The 18,365-nt window shown below is 40.4% G+C and overlaps 1 protein-coding gene across 1 annotated transcript; it reads left to right on the plus strand.

The window, feature by feature from the left end:
• Positions 1 to 2: 2 nt before the first annotated feature.
• Positions 3 to 18,204, plus strand: cc2d1a (coiled-coil and C2 domain containing 1A). Its single transcript, XM_034120617.1, has 28 exons — positions 3 to 207; positions 467 to 537; positions 661 to 796; positions 933 to 1,039; positions 1,429 to 1,674; positions 1,775 to 2,090; positions 2,848 to 2,957; positions 3,049 to 3,121; positions 4,376 to 4,492; positions 4,586 to 4,713; positions 6,317 to 6,389; positions 6,472 to 6,602; positions 7,722 to 7,803; positions 7,948 to 8,024; positions 8,203 to 8,298; positions 8,740 to 8,862; positions 9,071 to 9,129; positions 10,245 to 10,361; positions 11,733 to 11,806; positions 11,891 to 11,949; positions 12,043 to 12,194; positions 12,301 to 12,391; positions 12,473 to 12,628; positions 13,448 to 13,579; positions 14,026 to 14,152; positions 14,240 to 14,316; positions 14,421 to 14,468; positions 15,093 to 18,204. The coding sequence occupies exons 2-28, from the start codon at positions 481 to 483 to the stop codon at positions 15,123 to 15,125; spliced, it is 2,997 nt and encodes a 998-aa protein (XP_033976508.1). The 5' UTR covers positions 3 to 207; positions 467 to 480; the 3' UTR covers positions 15,126 to 18,204.
• The last annotated feature ends 161 nt before the right edge of the window (positions 18,205 to 18,365 follow it).

Genomic DNA, 18,365 nt, shown 5'->3' on the forward strand with positions numbered 1-18,365 from the left:
TGCGTTTCCATGGGAGACGCAATGTAGGAAGTCAATTCCAGAGCTCACCGTTCTTGTTTTGACAGCTCAAGCCTAACGTAAAATTACACCTGCCTGCTTTTATATGCTCTCTTGTCTTTTCTCCTGTCGTTTCTGAGCAGTTTTCGATTTAAATAACCGACCCGACTGGCTGTAAACATTCACACCACGGTCCGTGAAACTGCCAAGGTAAACAGCGTGCCTGTACGTTCATTCGCTAAAAATAAATTGTATGTTGTGCTGGCTGTGAGCTAACTCGAGCAGAGAAGCTAACTTGATACAGGACAGTGGGAACAGTTTGAATTATTACACTAAGTGGCTGCTTTTAAAGTCAGTGCCCACTCTGTAGAGCTGCACTAGCAGTGGATACTGTCATTTGTTGACATGTCCATCACCTTTCTCCTCGTTTCCATTATCTGAACTAAAGTAACCCCTCTTTAACTTTTAGATAGTAACAGTCCAATGAGTCGCAGTCGAAACCCCCCTCCCCGGGGTCAAGGGGCAGCACGAGCCAAACAGGTAAAGCCAGTCATGTCTGATAGTGAGATGTGTGCATTATATCTACTGCTATGATGTCAACAACAAGTATGAGTCAGCAGCTCTGTCCCTTTCTTTATGCCTGTCTGTCTTGCTGTTTCTCAGATGGGGCTGCTCCTTGACCTGTCCCCGGACGGAGGGATGGATGATGACGGAAATGATGAAGATCTGGAGGCAGAACTGCTGAAACTGGTGGGAGGAGGTGGAGGGAGAACGCAAGGGAAGAAAGGTGATGGCAAAGGTGAGTTAGAATCTTACACTGATGTCATTTGTTAAAATGTTCCATTGTGAAGTACAGTTGTCTCTTTTCTCTGATACCTGTACTAGTACTTTTTATATGACTAAGTGCTGATTGTGATGTATTTGTGTACGTACAGCTCCTGTTCCCATGGCAGATATAGAGCGAATGGCAGCTCTGTGTATGAAAGACCTGGAAGATGATGACATGGATGGTGAAGATTTGGATGATGATGAAGACCTGCTGGTAACAAAGCTACATTGTTTTTGTCCCGTTCAACAATTTGTGAATTAATTTAAATAATTTTCTTTTTAATAGATAAACAAGGACCGTCAATCAAAAATGAAAATCATTGGCTACTCCCAGTTTCTCCTATGTGCTAAATGTGCTGCTTTTCTTTGTCATGTGCTGTATGATAATACAAATAAAATGTAATGCGCATGGTAGTTCACAGACTAAATGATGACTAAATACTGAAACAATTATCTGATTATAAAAATGAACTGTTACTTGCATTCCTAATCCTTTTCACTTCACTTCACGTTACCTATAATATACTGGTGAAGCTTGGATGTTGATTTGCTTTAAATATCTGGATTTTTAAACCGTATGCACTCCTGTGTTTCCGTACATAGGCAGAACTGAATGAGGTTTTAGAGGATGATGAGGATCACACTCCTGCTCCGACCCCTCCTGCCGTCACACCGACCGCTCCCAAAGCAGGCGTCACATCCCGCCCTTCTCCTCCTGCTGCTCCCAGCGGTGCAACTGGGTTGGAGTCTCATCTATTGGAGCGCATTGATATGTATAAGACAGCCATTTCGAATGGAAAGGCTGCAGGGGAGACAAGCAAAGTTCGAAGATATGACCGAGGTTTGAAGGTGAAAAAATAATATCAATCTAAAACAGAATTTTGAAGCAAATATATTCATTTTAATGTGAAAAAACATGTTTATGCCTTTTTTTCTTTTTCAACCCTAGACATTGCAGTCCATGTTGACATCTTTCAAGAAAGGAAAGCCTGTCAATGAGGAGGAGATCCCGCCTCCAGTTGCTCTCGGCGGAAAGACCAACATCCCAGCAGAGTCTGAATCCATCAAAGAACGAGAGCTGCCGGAGCTCGCCCTGATACCCTCTCCTCCCACCAATCAGAACCCTCTGAGGGAGGCGCCTCCTGCAGCTCCTAATGCGAAACCTCTGCATCTGACTGTGCCACAAAAGCCTAATGCTGCCATCACCCCGGGAACACCTGCCATCTCTCCCCTCACCCCCTGCCAGCCCAACGCACAGCACTCAGGTAAACACACATGACCACATTCAGAGTCACCTGTGGACGCCTCTCCTCTTCACAACTCACTGGTACTGTGAACTGAATTTATAAGAGCAATATGTGGCGATATAATAATAATCATAATAAACTTTATTGGTAAAGCACTTTTAAAAACACAATTACAAAGTGCTTTACACAACGAGATCAAATTATGTACACGGTCAAGATTTTAAGAACGAAAACATAAAAAATAGTAAATAAATACAATTAAAAGGTGTATCGTGAAAACAAGCAAAAGGGTGAAAAGAAGGATAAACCTAAATAAACATTCTATTTACTGTTGGAAAAAAAGACCTTTTCTGTGAGGCCTTTTTTGCTAACCTGTGTTGTTCCACTAAAAAAATATTACATTTATTGAATCACTCTTAAACCGGAAGTTTGTTAATCAACATAAAATGATTGAATGATTATTGGTTAAAATGATTTGTGATCAATGGGTTTGCTTACATTTCCTCATTAACTGTTGACTGATATTTCTTTAGCTTTGCTTACTATCAATTAGGATTTATTTACTATATATTTATCAAAAAGATCATTGTCCATAACAACGACTACTTTCATAATCCCATATTCCTAATTTCTTGCTGCTGCAGTTGCTCCCCTCTAAATGTCCCTGTAATCCTCCTGAGCTTTTAAACTAACCTTTTTTTTGTATTATTTGTTGTCATCTCTCTTATTCTGTCACACACACACACACACACATGTATGCTTTGCCTCAATTCAGAGCTGAAACAGGCAGTGCTGTCACGACAGAGGGAGTATAAGATTGCTGCCATACACGCCAAACAGGGCGGAGACATAGACCTGGCCAAACAGCACTACCATATTGCCAGGGTAACACAACCAATGTCAACGTTATAGCATGAGTACATCTATTTGATTGTGTGTAGAAAAAGTCTAATAAAGTTGATCTCTCTTTTTGCAGAAGATGGACGTGCTGGTGGAGGCTCTGGACCGAGGTGAACCAGTTGACCTGAGCTCTCTACCGCCCCCCCCTGGTCAGTGTTACCACTCTCATGGAGTCCTTTATGACTGCACTGTTCACTATCTTCTCTAGGTTTGGTTTATCTCGCTCAAACTGGTTTAGTGCCTATTTGCCTTTAATGTTCAGACCTCACTGCATGACCTCAAAAATATGTTCTCTTGTCTTTTTTTCTTTATTTAAGTCCATAAGTGATTGTATACAATACTTTTAACAACTAGTTTTTGTCCATTAAACCAGTTTGATTTCTCCTGCATCTTTCTGACAGCCATACATAATGGTACAGAAACTGAGATTGCTCAATCTTATACATTGATACTGTATACATATTTGGACATTGACACATTTTTCATCATTTTGGATCTGTACACCACCACAATGGACTTGCAATTATACAATCAATATGTGCTTTAAGTGCAGACTTTCAGCTTTAATTCGAGGGTATTTTCCATGAATGGTGTAGGAATTACAACCATAGATTACATCACATACGTGGTATCCCCTTTTTAAGGGTTAGGGTTAAAGGGATCAAAATTGTGTCAAAGTCCAAACCCGACTGTATATATATATAAATACAAATGTAAGATTCCATCTCAAAACAACTTGATGCAGTTTACAGTTTTGTTCTCAATAACAACAACTGATTCCTACATACTATTAATTTAGTTAAAGGTGGGGTAGGTAATTTTGGAGAAACCAGCTCGAGTGTGCTAGAATTTGAAAATACACAGCCGGAACAAATCTGCCACTTCCTTACAGAGCCCCTCCTCCAACACACACGAACGCGCACATGACCAATGAGGGCACGAGATAAGTTTGTGCACAGATGGAAGGCTGACAGGCAGGTAGGCCATCCAGTTATTTTAGCCGGGCCGGCTAAAATGATTGGTCGTACTTTTTACAGTACTACGGCTTCCACAGATGACATTTTTTATGGATTTTTTGTCAAAGCACTTAAGATATTCATTGCTATCGGGATGTTAAGAGCATTCCATGGAATATAACAAAAAGTGTATCTCGAGCCGGTTTCTCAAACGTACCTCTACCCTACCTTTAATGAATAGCACTGACTAACTATTGATACACCCTTTGGTAAACACAGAACTGTGAAGACTGCTTTCCAGAACTTTGCACCGTTTTCAATTATTTTTAATATTGGACCTTTTTTTGCCTGTTATTGTTTTATTTTCCATATTCTACCCCCCTGTTGACGGGAATAGTTTTGATAATAATAATAATAACCTATCTCCATCCCTCCACTCACCTGTAGAAGACGTAGTGGCAGCCCAAAGTGCACCTCCTCCTCCTCAATCTTCCTCTAAACCCGCTGCCCCCGCTGCCCCCGCTGCACCTGCTCCACCTGCTCCCACCCAGGTGGCCACTGCCGGTAAGACTCCAATAGCCCTAATCCTTCAGATGATAAAAAAGATCTCTGTTGAATTAAAATAATAAAGTGTGTGTGTGTGTGTGTCCTGCAAAGATCTCCCTGCTCCCAGAAGTCTGGGGGAAGCCCTGCAGCAGAGGATGGACATTTACAAGTCAGCAGCAGAGGGAGCCAAGAGCAAAGGAGACGATCGCAAGGCTCGCATGCACCAGCGCATCGTCAAGGTACACACAAGTCCTTTCATATATTGTTGTTGTTTTATTCCTCTTAAAAATATTTTATATTTACAGCTTCATCTAAATCCAATACAGCATTATATATACTACTCAAAGATACAGCTAATTATGAGGCACGTTGAATTCCTGGCTCTGTGCTGTAATTTGGACGTGTTTTTCCTCCTTTCCCTGAACAGCTGGTGTGTGACTCACTTTATTTGACTGGAAATACACTCGTCGCTTTGCCCGTAATGACTGCTGTTGCTTATTTCAGCTACCAGAATAACCTGCCATATAGGCTGTCTTGTTCTCTGATGATTGACTGATAAATTGTGACTTTTAATTAAATTGGACTAGGCTGAGGCAAGGTTCATTGATGAAACAAGAACATGAAAGAAAGAACAAAAATGTGTTGTTTAGCAAGTGTAATGCTTTTGTAGGAGCAGAAGCACATTTGTGAGTTATGCTTTTGCAGAGCTGCAGGTGCTGATCTCTCTCTCTCGCATCCGGTTATACTTCACTCGCGTTTATGTCCAAATCCATCAGATCTAGCTAGTTCTAGCTAATGATATAGCGGCTGCCCCTCCCTACACGCTGATCACGCAGACTCAAACCTCATCTTATGCCCAAATTCCAGCTGAGAGGGTCTTCTCTACAGCTGGCCTGATTGTGAATCGCCTCCGCACCCGCCTCTCCCCCGAGTAGACATGCTCATATTCTTAAACAAGAATGAGTATTGAATAGCTGCATTCTGTGCATAGGCCCTGTTATAGGTTGTTGATCTCTGTTGTGATAGGGTTACGTTACCCTAACCCGTTATGTTGTTCGTGTATGATCCCTCTTTCATTTAAAAACCAAGTTATGTTTTAAGCATGAAAGCTGTAGGCCTAAAGCTGTCAACTGTTCAAACTGTGATCACCAGTTCAATACATTTGACAAATTCTACTTGGTTTCTATACTTATTTGAACATGTATTTATTTGTTTACTAACTCATTTATTTGTATTTTCTTTGTCAACATTTCTCCCACATTTTTTTTTTTTTTATAGGATATGTACATTTTGGTTAATCGGTTAACTGTTTTTTTGGGGGTTGAATATTCGAATATACATTTGCTTTCAAATTCCCATCCCCAGTTCAGACTGACATGTAAAGACAACACCTTGGACTTGGAGAGATGGAAATGTTACACTCTTTTCTGACATTTATTAACCAAACAATCAATCTATGAAATCGGTAGCTTCATTGATAATGTGAACAATCTGTTAATTAGCAGCCCTAAAAAATAATCATGCCTCATAAAGTATAAAGTACAAAAGAAGTACCATACATGGATATCACCTTTACAGTTAATGCTCTTATTGCATCAGCAGTAGTTGTTAGTTATTGCTAGGTATTGCTAATTTCTTTTCTAGTTAAAAGTGTTAATGTTAATACTTATTTTTAAATCCAAAAGAAAACATTGCAGGTCTTCAAAAAGGAGGAACATGGATAATAACAAACAAGGAATGCATCGACAACCCTTTTCCCATTTACTATACTAATACATGTTAAGAAGTGATCCGACGATTAATTATTAAAAAATTATCTATCCTCTCTTCTTTTCTGAACAGCAATACCAGGATGCCATCAAAGCTCACAAAGCTGGACGTCCTGTCAGCTTGTCTGATCTTCCTGTGCCACCAGGTAACTTTCTCCAGGTGTGTTTCAGCATGTGGCTCTATGTACTTTACAGTTACAGTAAGTCATGTGTGTGTTGCTGTTCTAGGCTGTCCGCCACTTCAGGGCTCAGAGGGGAGTCAGCAGAACTTCATGGGTGTCCTGGAAACGGCTATGAGGATAGCTAATCAGGACACAGACGCTGAAGATGAAGAAGAGGATGGAAGAGAGGCTGCCAAGGTAAAAATAATAAAATAAAATAAATAAATGCTCAACCAAATGGTCAAGTTGTTATTGTGCAGCCAACAAACCTGGTTGGTTGCCTTTTAACCAAAGCTAGTAATGTTTTATTGTTTGCCATGCCAGCTTCTGTGCCAGGATATTGAACTGTTATCCGTTTCCTTGCTGCACCTCCTGCCTCATATATCAAATGAATACTTGTCACAGTAAAGTGTAAAATATTGTTTATTGTTGTATTGTTTAATATTGTTGTTATTTTATTGAATTTAATTTATTTTAAAATAATATACCACTCATTAGTTTAAGATTGATTTGGTCTTTTTTAATAGTATTGTTAAAGGTGGGGTAGGTAAGTTTGAGAAACCGGCTCGAGATCGCTAGAATTTGAAAATACACAGCCGGAACAAATCTGCCACTTCCTTACAGAGCCCCTCCTCCAACACACATGAACGTGCACATGACCAATGAGGGCACGAGATAAGTTTGTGCACAGATGAAAGGCTGACAGGCAGGTAGGCCATCCAGTTATATTAGCCGGGCCGGCTAAAATGATTGGTCGTGCTTTTTACAGTACCACGGCTTCCACAGATGACATTTTTTAATGGATTTTTTGTCAAAGCACTTAAGATATTCATTGCTATCGGGATGTTAAGAGCATTCCATGGAATATAACAAAAAGTGCATCTCGAGCCGGTTTCTCAAACTTACCTACCCCACCTTTAATGTATGCCTGTATACAGTAGATGTATATACTTTATAAACTATTATTCTTATTTATTTTATTAGATGTTTAATTTGTATTGTTATCTTGTTTTCTTTCTTCATGTACATTTTTTTCTTTCGATTTAAGGCAAATATACTGCCTGTAAATAAATGTTAAGAGTTTGTACTTTTAGAAGAGTACATGTATGGACTAACCAATTCAATAGTAAAAAATTAAGAAATAATTTATATATGTAGGTTAATAAACAGTAACGCGCCAAATTTAGTGAAGACTTATCTGTTGAAATTGATGAAACAAAGGATCATTTTCAGCACTTTAAGAAAAGAATGCTGTACTTTAACATCTGTACGTTTGATTGCATTTCTCTGAGGACCATCGTGTTTTCTTTCCCGCAGCCTCCACCTGTACAGAAAGCAAAGTCTCCAGCCCCTCAGACCCCTGGAGGAGGCTCCTCGGCTCTAAAACTGGGAACTAAAGGTGAGAGTGTGTGTGAGTGTGTATGAGTGTGTGTGTGAGTGTGATACCCGGATGCCTGCCTGCACGTGCAAAATGTGCCACACAAAGTGTTTGAGTGTTACACGAGGCAGAGTTTCACTTTTTTTCTCTTAATCATCCCTGCAGCCCAGCAGCAAGTGGATTTCCTGTTGCTACGGCGACAGGCTTTTATGCGTGCAGCTCTGCGCTCCAAACAGATGAAGGTAACTTTTTTTCCCCCTTCCTTTTCTTTTCTTTGCTTCAGATAGATTCCCAGCCCTGTTTCTATTTTATGTAGATGTCTTTATCACAGCAGCATGTTGTTGTTTTTTTTGGAGCTGTGAACATCTGTTGTGTTGCTGCGGTTTGATTGACACATTGCTGTCATGTGACTGTTTGTAGGACATGACGGGAGCAGCGCAGCACCTCCGACATGCCAAGGGACTGGACCCCATGATCACTGCTGCCAAATCAGGCCTGCCCGTCGATATCACCAAGGTCATACATATATTCTCTCGTGCAAATGAATCCTATATGAGAGGAAACAGAGCAAAGTGTCAAACGTGTCGTCAGGGGAGAAAAAGTGTGAGGAGTGTGAACACAAAAGAGCCAGAAATAGAAGACAGGAGGAAGGAAGCACGGGGTGAAATCAAAACACCTTTGTTCTGCACCTGTGCGACTTTATCTGCATATTTGCAGTGACATTCCAGTATTCATATTGCGTATACTTCTCCCGTATGACTTTCTTTCATTTTGACTTTTATTGGAAACCTGTGCCATATTTTTCTCTCGGTGTAATATCATCAAGAATATTAAGCTTGTGCCTCTGTTAGTTTGTCTTCCTCTCTGTCTGCAGAATATCGCACACGCTTAGATCTTACTTGGACAGATTTGTTTTATATCGCGCCACATTAACAGTTGTCCCTCTCTTTCTGACAGATTCCCAGTGCTCCAGTCAGCGAGGATGACTACTCTCTGGCTCGCTCCCGCACCTCCCCTCTCTCCCCCCGCTCCAGTGAGCAGTACCAGGGCCTCATGGAACTTTTAAAGAAGCAGCATGAGGTCAGGGCATGTCTCTCCTTTCTACTTTTATAAACATTTTACGCAAAAATGCACCTAAATCTTGCTTCCAGCTTTTACTGAAGATTTTTGCATCACTTTTCTAGTTGTGCAGCTTTTAAAATCACCATTGTTCTTTATTATAATGTCGTATTGTTTGCTCTTGTTTTCACACCCCCACCTTCTTTTGTGCCTTTATCTGGATCTACAGAAATGTCTGGGATACTCTCAGCAGCTCATACTGCTGGGCAATGTGGCCGAAGCTCTGAAGTAAGGCTCATTCCTTAGTTGTATATTTGTATAAGAATGTTTTAATACACATTATCCGCAGCCATGATGCAATTTAAAACCTATTATTTTCTGGAGTTTAAGTAATGCTTGTGTCCATTCACATTGTTATTAATGGTTCACATTGTAATTAAATATTTTAGTAACATGCCACATATAATAATCATTCATCCCGCCTTCCTACCCCATAAACCCCTTGACACACACACACGACCGGCCCACGCTCCCCTCCGTCCCAACAGGTCCAATAACCAACCTCTTCATAAAATGTACTTTTTTACACCGGGAGGGTTACACAGAGGGAACAGACCATAGCCCCTGCATGTCCACCCAGCTGTGACAATATAAACGCTGAGAGCTACAATGTGAACTTCTCCCCAACCCCAAATCTTCTTAAAATCTCAAGGTTTCCCTGTCAGATTACACATGGTTTTTTCATTTGGTATACCAGATGATCATTTATTGGTCCATCTAGCAATACCTGCATCTGGCTGTAATGCAATTCGTTTTTTCAACGTAGCTTCCAGACGCACTACATTTGATCACTAAGTATCTTTTTAAAATGATACATCAAATTAAGAATGACTTAATAGTTTACTACATATGTCCCAAACTGGTCCATTTGCTTATCCTGAATAAAAATCAAGAGGCCCAAATACTTCATATTTTATTACAATAAAAGCATAAAAACAAGTAACTTCTCACATTTGAGAAGCAAATATTTAATCTTTACATGAAAAATGATTTATGAGATTATTATATATTTCAGTTCTCTTCTACTGATGGACTTATTCACTAAGCACTTCATCACAGTCGTGGTGTGTGCTGTCACTGTAGCAACACAGACGGTGTTTAACTTTCATGTCACGCTGCATATTTTTCAGGTTTTCCTTGCAGATATTTTTCACAGATTTTCCCATACATTTAACCACCAAACAAATGATCATTGCTTCTCTTACTTCAGATATGCAAAGGAACAGAAAATGTCTCCTAAACTGCAGGAACACACGTGTTCGTTTTTGCAAATAGTTTGTTTGTTTCAATATGTGTCTGTGACCTGACCTGTGACATTCAAGCATGTCTTTGTCTCTCGGCAGGTTTGAGAAGCTGGTTGAGGAGTGTATGAAGAACATTGAGATATTGAAGAACGCCCACGCCAAGGGCCAGCCAGTCCCCAAGTGCCGCACAGAGGAGAGGACCTTGAACACTGTCAAGTGAGTCAGCAACAATCTCAAAGATAATGAATTATAATTGATAATCACATTCTAAACATAAGTGTTTTTCTTTGAATGGCATGTGCTGAACAAGAACAGAAAGAGTTTAAATCAACTTTTGTGAAGTAATGGCTCAAGAGATAGCAAGGCCAGTCAGCCAGTCCACCATTTTGGTCCAGATGGAAATATCTGATCAACTATCGGATAGATTTTCATCAAGCTGAGTCATGACCACTTTGGTGATCCCCTGACTTGTCTTGTAAGTCCAAATTGAGGTTGATATTTTTGGATTTGAGGGAAATTTCTTAGCGATTATTAGAGGTGGGTGAAGTACTCAGATCTTGTACTTAAGGGAAAGTAGAAGTAACAGAGTGTAAGAATACTCTGTTACAGTAAAAGTCCTGCAATCAACATGTTAATCAAGTAAAAGTATTAGAATCAAAATATACTTAAAGTACAAAAGTAAAAGTAGTCATTGTGCAGAATGGTCCATTTCAAAATAATATTTATGATATTTTCTATTATAATGATTGATCATGAAAGTGTTCTCAAAGCTGGTAAAGGTGCAGCTAGTTTGAATGACTTTGTATACTGCAGGGTAGCTTGTGAATTTACTCCAGGTGGAACTAAAGTCTGATTTAACACTTGATTATATTTCACATCATTCATCCACATCTGCAAGTATCTCAAAGTTGTACATTAGTACAGTACTTGAGTAAATGTACTTAGTTACTTCACATCTCTGGCTATTATTGCCCTCCGATTGAGTACACACATTCATGTCAACCACAGAATTATTTGCAATCACTTTGTTAATAAGGTGATTTTTCCTTTTAGCAAGATCATCAAATCAAAACTGTAGTTTGTACATTACTTAACCAAAAATCACTTTTCTGTTTTGACTCTGGTGTTACTCTTGTAAAAACGTTTTAAAACACTTTTTGAACTGCATGTCATGTTTGTGTGATTAAACGCAGAAACCATAATTTCTTTAACTTGCTTGTAATGATCAGGCTGCTTTGCATCCGAGCAAAAATAAAACAGTCAGTAGATCAGTGGGTCATCTTTATTCCTATTTATTACATTGTAAATATATATATTTTTAGTAGAAGCTTTAAAACTGAACTAATGTTTAATTTGGAACTCTCTTCTTTTCTTTTTCTCTGACTGGAGAGGTAAATGAGTCAAATGAAATGACTGTGACTCACTCTGGCTCTGCTCCAGTATCACACGGCGCTAACAGCTAGCAGCCTCTGGCAGTGACTCATTCAACAGTCAGGATTCTTTGGCGTTCAGTGCTGCTGACTGCCTGTTTTCTGTCACTCGTGGTGCTGTTACTGAATGATCATCACTCTTGTTTCTGTTATTTAGGATCCACTCCAACCTGACACTCAATGACCTGATACTGTACATCAACAAAGGCATCAACCTCCCCGCTCCCTCAGGTACTGCAGGCAGACCCACCTCTAAATGAACCCGGCAGTAATGTATCAAATGTATGATCCCTTACTCCTCCTCTCTGCCTTCAGGTGTCTCAGCCAGCGATCTGGATGCCAGTGTGAAGTTTGAGTTTCCTTTTCCAAGTGCCGTAAGAATCTTTCCCACTCACTGATTGAAGTATGGGCAGTTCCCTCTGTATCCAGATGTGTTTCATGTATTCATTTGTTTGATATGTGTGTAGGAGGAGGCTCAGAGGGACAAAACGGGCACAGTAAAAAGCACCAGCAGCCCGGAGTTTAAAGAGACTTTCAAACTCAACATCAACCGCACTCACCGAGGCTTCAAACGAGTCGTCCAGTCCAAAGGAATCAAGTTTGAAATCGTCCACAAGGGGTAAATAAAAACCACTCATCACAAGCATCACTATTTGCCATAATAATGTATGCTGTAAATGTCATGTTGTTCTTTGGTCAGTTGTGTTTTTACCCTGTCTTCACAGGGGCCTGTTTAAGACGGACAAAGTTATAGGCACTGCTCATCTGAAGTTAGAGACTCTAGAAAACCACTGTGACCTTAGAGAGATTATAGAGGTAAGTGCTGATTTCCAGCTAACACAAATGCACATGTACTCCCCAGATGTATCTCAACAGTGCGTTTATGTGTTGTTGTAGGTGATGGATGGACGTAAAGCTACAGGTGGCAAGTTGGAGGTGAGGGTGAAGATCAGGGAGCCTTTATCAGGAGTGGATCTGCAGCCGGTGACGGAGAAGTGGCTGGTTCTCGATCCTGTGTCCTCCCTTTCTCCTCCAGAGAGACAAAAGGAGCGGGTGAGTTTGAGTTTCCCACTGAGCTGCATGAGTGTGCACTGTGAAACTGAAGCAGGGCATTTCGCTGTCTTTGTGTCTGAGCGGGATTCCTCCCGGAGTTAAACATGTTGGATAATCATATGTGTGAGATTTTTTTAATGATTCAAAATCAGCGTCCGGCCATATTGTTATATTTTGTAACCAGGAAACAGAAGAGGCTTAAGAAATATGCAGGATTTTACTTCTCTCTTAATATTTTTACAAATCTTTACACAACTACGACCGGGCTGCAGAGGTGTATGCCCTGTATCCATTACATCTGTTTAATTGGTCATCTTAATGTAACAATGTTTAACTGTATGGAGAAGTAAAGGAGACTGTCACCTTAAATCAATACCCGAAACAAAGTCATTTATCCTATCCTGTTTTCTACATAGTTTTCTTTCTTTTGGCATTTCCCTTGGGCTATCCTAAATCTAGGGTTTTGTTTCTTGTTCTTTTCGCAATGTTTAACAGCAAACGACTGAAGAATTGGGGCTACCAGCTGTTTATCTCAATGTCACATCTCGTAATATTAGCATAGTAGAAGTAAACACTTCTTATTATCTAGAAATTCAGTTCAAATGTGTGCTTCATTGGATTAAAAAAACAAACTTATGCAGCAGCCTTCAAAGTGCGGCAGCTTTAAACCTCGGGATATGAGCTGCTGCCCTTTGATTTATTTTCTGTAAACATGTAGCAAGGCCTATACATGCAGGAATAACTCAAGCTAACACCATTGGCACAGAAATAAATTGATAGTGAAGCCTCAGTGTTTTTGTGTGTGTTTGTTTGAATCAGGCTCCATCTCCTCGCTCTAAACCCAGACATGAAGCGAGCAGCAGGAGCAGTCAGCCCAACAACTCTCCGCCGCAGTACAAACTCCACAGCTTCAGCATCCTCAGCTACGACAGGGAGCGGCTGGAGAGAAAGGTGTGTGTGTGTGTGTGTGTGTGTGTGTGTGTGTGTGTGTGTGTGTGTGTGTGTGTGTGTGTGTGTGTGTGTGTGTGTGTGTGTGTGTGTGTGTGTGTGTGTGTGTGTGTGTGTGTGTGTGTGTGTGTGTGTGTGTGTGGTGTGTGTGTGTGTGTGTGTGTGTGTGTGTGTGTGTGTGTGTGTGTGTGTGGTGTGTGTGTGTGTGTGTGTGTGTGTGTGTGTGTGTGGTGTGTGTGTGTGTGTGTGTGTGTGTGTGTGTGTGTGTGTGTGTGGTGTGTGTGTGTAGTGTGTGTGTGTGTGTGTGTGTGTGTGTGTGTGTGTGTGTGTGTGTGTGTGTGTGTGTGTGTGTGTGTGTGTGTAGTGTGTGTGTGTGGTGTGTGTGTGTGTGGTGTGTTGGTGGCCCCCAAGTTGCAAAAGCCATGCTCATCATTACGCTTGTCCCTCAGGTTGGAGAGTACCGGAAGGCGCAACGGGATCCCCCAGCCGACCTCGTCCATCAACACAAGGAGCTCACACACAGACTGCAGTGGCAGAAAGCCCAGCTGGAGCGAGGCTCTTCTTCTCTACTCACAGGTAACACACACACCCACACATTTACTAACATCTTTAAGTATATGTCTTAACTTCTCAAACACCCACATTACCCTTCACCATGTGCAGACTATGAAAATGTGCTGCGACGCTCAGTCCAAGGATATGCTGAGTCTGTGAAGAAATACTCCAGCCAAGGCAACAGGGTGAGTACACCTGTGTGTGTGTGTGTGTGTGTGTGTTTGTTTTTTTAGGTGTGTGTACATGGTGGATCTGTTTGTGTGATTTAATTGTTCATTCTCTTATATAGGACGCTGCCAAGGACGCACTTGGCCGGCTGAAGATGGTCGAGAATGAGGTAAGAGTTGCTCTAAACTAGAGGTGTGGATTGGATTTACATGAACTAGGAGTCTGTAATTTCATGATTTTAGACTTGATTTGACAAAACCAAAAGAAACTTGCAACTCGGATTTAGACTTCAAAATACCTCCAAACCCAAAGATTATTTAGAGTGCTTTTTAGTATGCCTCGAAGCATTTCATTTCCTTTCTGTTACTGAATCGACCAACCTTGATGCCATTCACTCCCAGCAAGTCGATACTTAATTTCCCAGATCCACATTTGAACCAATCAGATAGCTTCAAGTCATGATGCAGAAGGGAACTGTTGAGTTACCTTACAAGCGGAACAAAATGATACCTACGATAACTTTGTTCCTGTACCAAAACGATGTGGTTGTACTCAACGAATTGCAGTATTCAAAACCAGCGGATCAAAATTGGTGAAAAGCACATGATGACTTGTTTTGGACTCTACGTTTAGTACTTGGGACTTACCTCAAGACTTGGGTGCAAAGGCCTGAGATTAACATGTGAATTGCAAAACAATGACTTCCTCTAGATACTGTCTATATAAAGAAGTGTTTTATCATCATGAATGTGCATGATGTACACTGTAATTCCCTCCTTTCTCTCTGCTCCAGCTGGAATCCCTGAAAAGGAAACGCACAGGATGAGAGGAGAGTGAGGGAGTGGAGGCTGGAGTACTGTTATTTCATCCCTCTCATTCACACTCGTATACAAACACTACAGCGAGTACTACAGCACCTTTAGCATGATTCTATGCTGCTCATGTCCTTGACAACCGCATGAACCAACCGGAAAAATTAATCATATAACTTGTGTCACTTGTGGTTAGACGCCTGCAACGGAAATTAAAAACTAATCTGTACCTACAAAGGGACACAGAAATTACAGCAAGCATTAAAACGTGTTAACAGTTAAGGGAAAGGAGGATTATTTGCACTTAAATACTAAAGAAAGCTCCTTGTAAAGCACGGCTTTACAGACATTACCTGTGCCCTGTTAATTGTTTCTTTTTTAAATCTCATTTTTCTGTAAATTGTCAATGAAGAGATCTGTCATAGGATTTTTAGATTTGGCAGCAGCCCCAGAGAGTATGTTGGTGTCCGCAGAAGACCAAAAAATATGTGTGTATGTGTGTGTGCTCTAACGTGTGTTTAACCAACAAACTGAGGTGTTCTTAACCCCTTTTCCCATATTTTATGTGTGTAATGAGCTTAATCTAATCTGTCTGCTCCAGTGTTCCCAGATTACAGTAATCTGCTCCGTTTGGAGTGGTGTGATATGGGAATAAAAAAAACGGGGCTTCGGGGCGCCGCAGCCTACATCCCATAATGAGGGATTAGTGTTTGTGTCACCAAGGAGACGAATAGATCAGACGTAGAGTCGCCTTTAGGGCTGGGGAGAGGGGGGTGTTAGCAACGCACCATGAATGTAGTGAAAGCTGCAAAAGCTTCTTCTTCTGCTTTTTTATCAGCCGTTTCTTCTTCACTGTCTTCACACAAATTCCTTGGCATTTATTCAAAGATTATTTAGAGTCGCAAGTAATAGCCCGCTCCATTTGGATTTTATTCAAACTGTTAAACAATATTAAGCCCATTATGCCACCTATTAGAAAATAATTAACAGCTGCTGCGTCAGTGTGTTGCTATTTTCCACCATTTTCTTTTTTGGCATATGCAGTTTGCTAAACAAGATTTGTCCCACTGAGCTCTAAAGTGGCAGCACAGTGGATGGTGAATAGTCTGCATACAGGAATACAATCCAATAAGTGTCGGTGAGGCTGGGTTATTGCTCATTTCTATTTCTGTTGCCCCAAAGACATCCCTGTCATAGGCATCCTTGTCATTCCTTTCCACTTTACCCTAATTGGTACCGTGAAGTCAAGATTCAGACGAACCCTGTAAAACTTAATGAGATGTGTGATAATTGCAGACACCTGGAAATTAATAATTTTGCCACAACAACACCAGATGTCAAAATATCTCTGCCATGAAAAAGACAGATGTTTCCTCCGTGTGTTTGACAACTTGCTAACTGTTGATCCACGCTGAGCGCATGCAGCCAGGATGTAGCGGACTATTTAAATGAGCCTTACTGTATGTTTTTATTTGACTCTTCATAGTGGATATCTGTAAACTCCACTAATAGTTTTTCGGTCAAGTGACACCGCAGGAATCATGTGTTTACTGTAATCCACCCACTGCCTCACCCCATTAGCAAATAATCCTGGTCAAAGTTGACCTGATAGGCCTCCATAGTCTCTGTTGATTTTTATGTAAAACCCCATCCCCCACGTTTTATTTTAATCTATCAGGAGAGGATATCTTCTGAAGCTTTGTAAATGCTTCGTTATGCTTTTGATCAGAGTTTATTAGACGGACGGGGCAGTGGGAGGACAGTTGACTGCCTAAAGTCACATGATGGCATTTAGTTTAATATGGACGTGGCTCTTAAAGCACGATAGCAGTGTGGCTGCAACTTTTATCAAAATACTTTATGCAGCACAGTTTCAGAGTTGATATATTTTTCCAAGAGTCAGGCATGTGTTTCCATTTATTTCAGTGCAGTACGAAAATCAGTTAGCGTTAATGGAAATGAATGGCTTTCTGAAACTGAATAATTAAATTGCCAAACAAGTGAGAGTGCCTCTTACAATGTTCTAAAACCCAAGGCTTCAAATGTCTTGTTATGTCAGAATGAAACGAAAGACAGATATTACATTTACTTTCACATAAGACAAAAAAACTATATATATTATCAGCATATAGAGTTTTTTGACTTGAAGTATGACTTAAACGATAACAAATATTGGAATAATTAACCATCAAACTGTTTTAGACAGCAAAAGTATTTAACACTTCTTAAACACAGCAACATGTTTTTTTCTCTTATAATGAGCTGTGATGTAATTATCTGTGGCTTGTAGTAAATGGGCTAACAACCAGCAATTTGGTCCTGCAACAGAATTTTCTTTGGCAATTAACATAGTCAAGTAAAGCTAAATGTGACCCGTATCTCTGATATAAACCCCAGTTTGTAACTATTTGCATGTTTTAACGCCTTAACAGAAACTGCAGCTGAGCAGCAGCCCTTTCTTTCACTCTAAAACCTTTAACCCCATGTCACCTCAAACACACACACACACACCTGCCACATCAACCCACCCCACTCCAGTAACCTCATGGCCTCTGAGGCTGGGTCTGTTGTCAGGGCAACATGCACATCAGCATTCAGTGTGGTAGTTGGATGTTCAGGACCCTTGCAGAGGGACATTATTGTTAAAGTTTGTCCTGCTGGTGACTCACACTCATACCCCACACACTCCTTATTTGTTGTGTTGGTTTGTTTGCTTTCTTCTCTGTTTGATCCTACTCTGTGATGCGGATGCACTCCCGTTAAGAAAAGAAGAAAGTTTGGTGTCATTTTCTGTTAATATTTCTGTCCTGATTTGCTGCAGTAAATGTAATTATCTGAGCTTGGGAAAAATATATTCTTGAACTTATTACCTTTTTTTTTATCTGTTAAATCATGTAAGGGCAATCAATATAAATGTAATATTTGTATACAGTAAATATACAGCATATTATGCTCTGTCTCTATTTTTACTTGTAAGTCTAGATAGAAGATGTGTGCAGATTAAACGGGGGAATGTATGAAAGCCTGATTATTAAGGTTTTATTATCTTCTGAATGAGGTTGGTGTTAACATGAATAAAATGGTTATACAGCACTGGGTGTGTGTTTTACTCATAGACTGTATATATCAAGGTTTTACTTGACTAAAAAATTCTGATCAGGTTTTTCCTGTTTAGCCTGATATCTGATTAACAATTTACCTTAAACCCTGTTCCCGTTTTAACAGCTTCGGTTTGTTCCTCTTGTTACTTACTG

Source organism: Trematomus bernacchii, unplaced genomic scaffold (assembly GCF_902827165.1).
Source record: "Trematomus bernacchii unplaced genomic scaffold, fTreBer1.1, whole genome shotgun sequence".
Lineage (NCBI taxonomy): Eukaryota > Metazoa > Chordata > Actinopteri > Perciformes > Nototheniidae > Trematomus > Trematomus bernacchii.

Coding starts and splice junctions, on each gene's coding strand:
- cc2d1a (XM_034120617.1), top strand. CDS start 481: ATGAGTCGCAGTCGAAACCCCCCTCCCCGGGGTCAAGGGGCAGCACGA. Junction 1,675..1,774: donor GATATGACCGAGGTTTGAAG/GTGAAAAAATAA, acceptor TTTCAACCCTAG/ACATTGCAGTCCATGTTGAC. Junction 4,493..4,585: donor CACCCAGGTGGCCACTGCCG/GTAAGACTCCAA, acceptor TGTCCTGCAAAG/ATCTCCCTGCTCCCAGAAGT.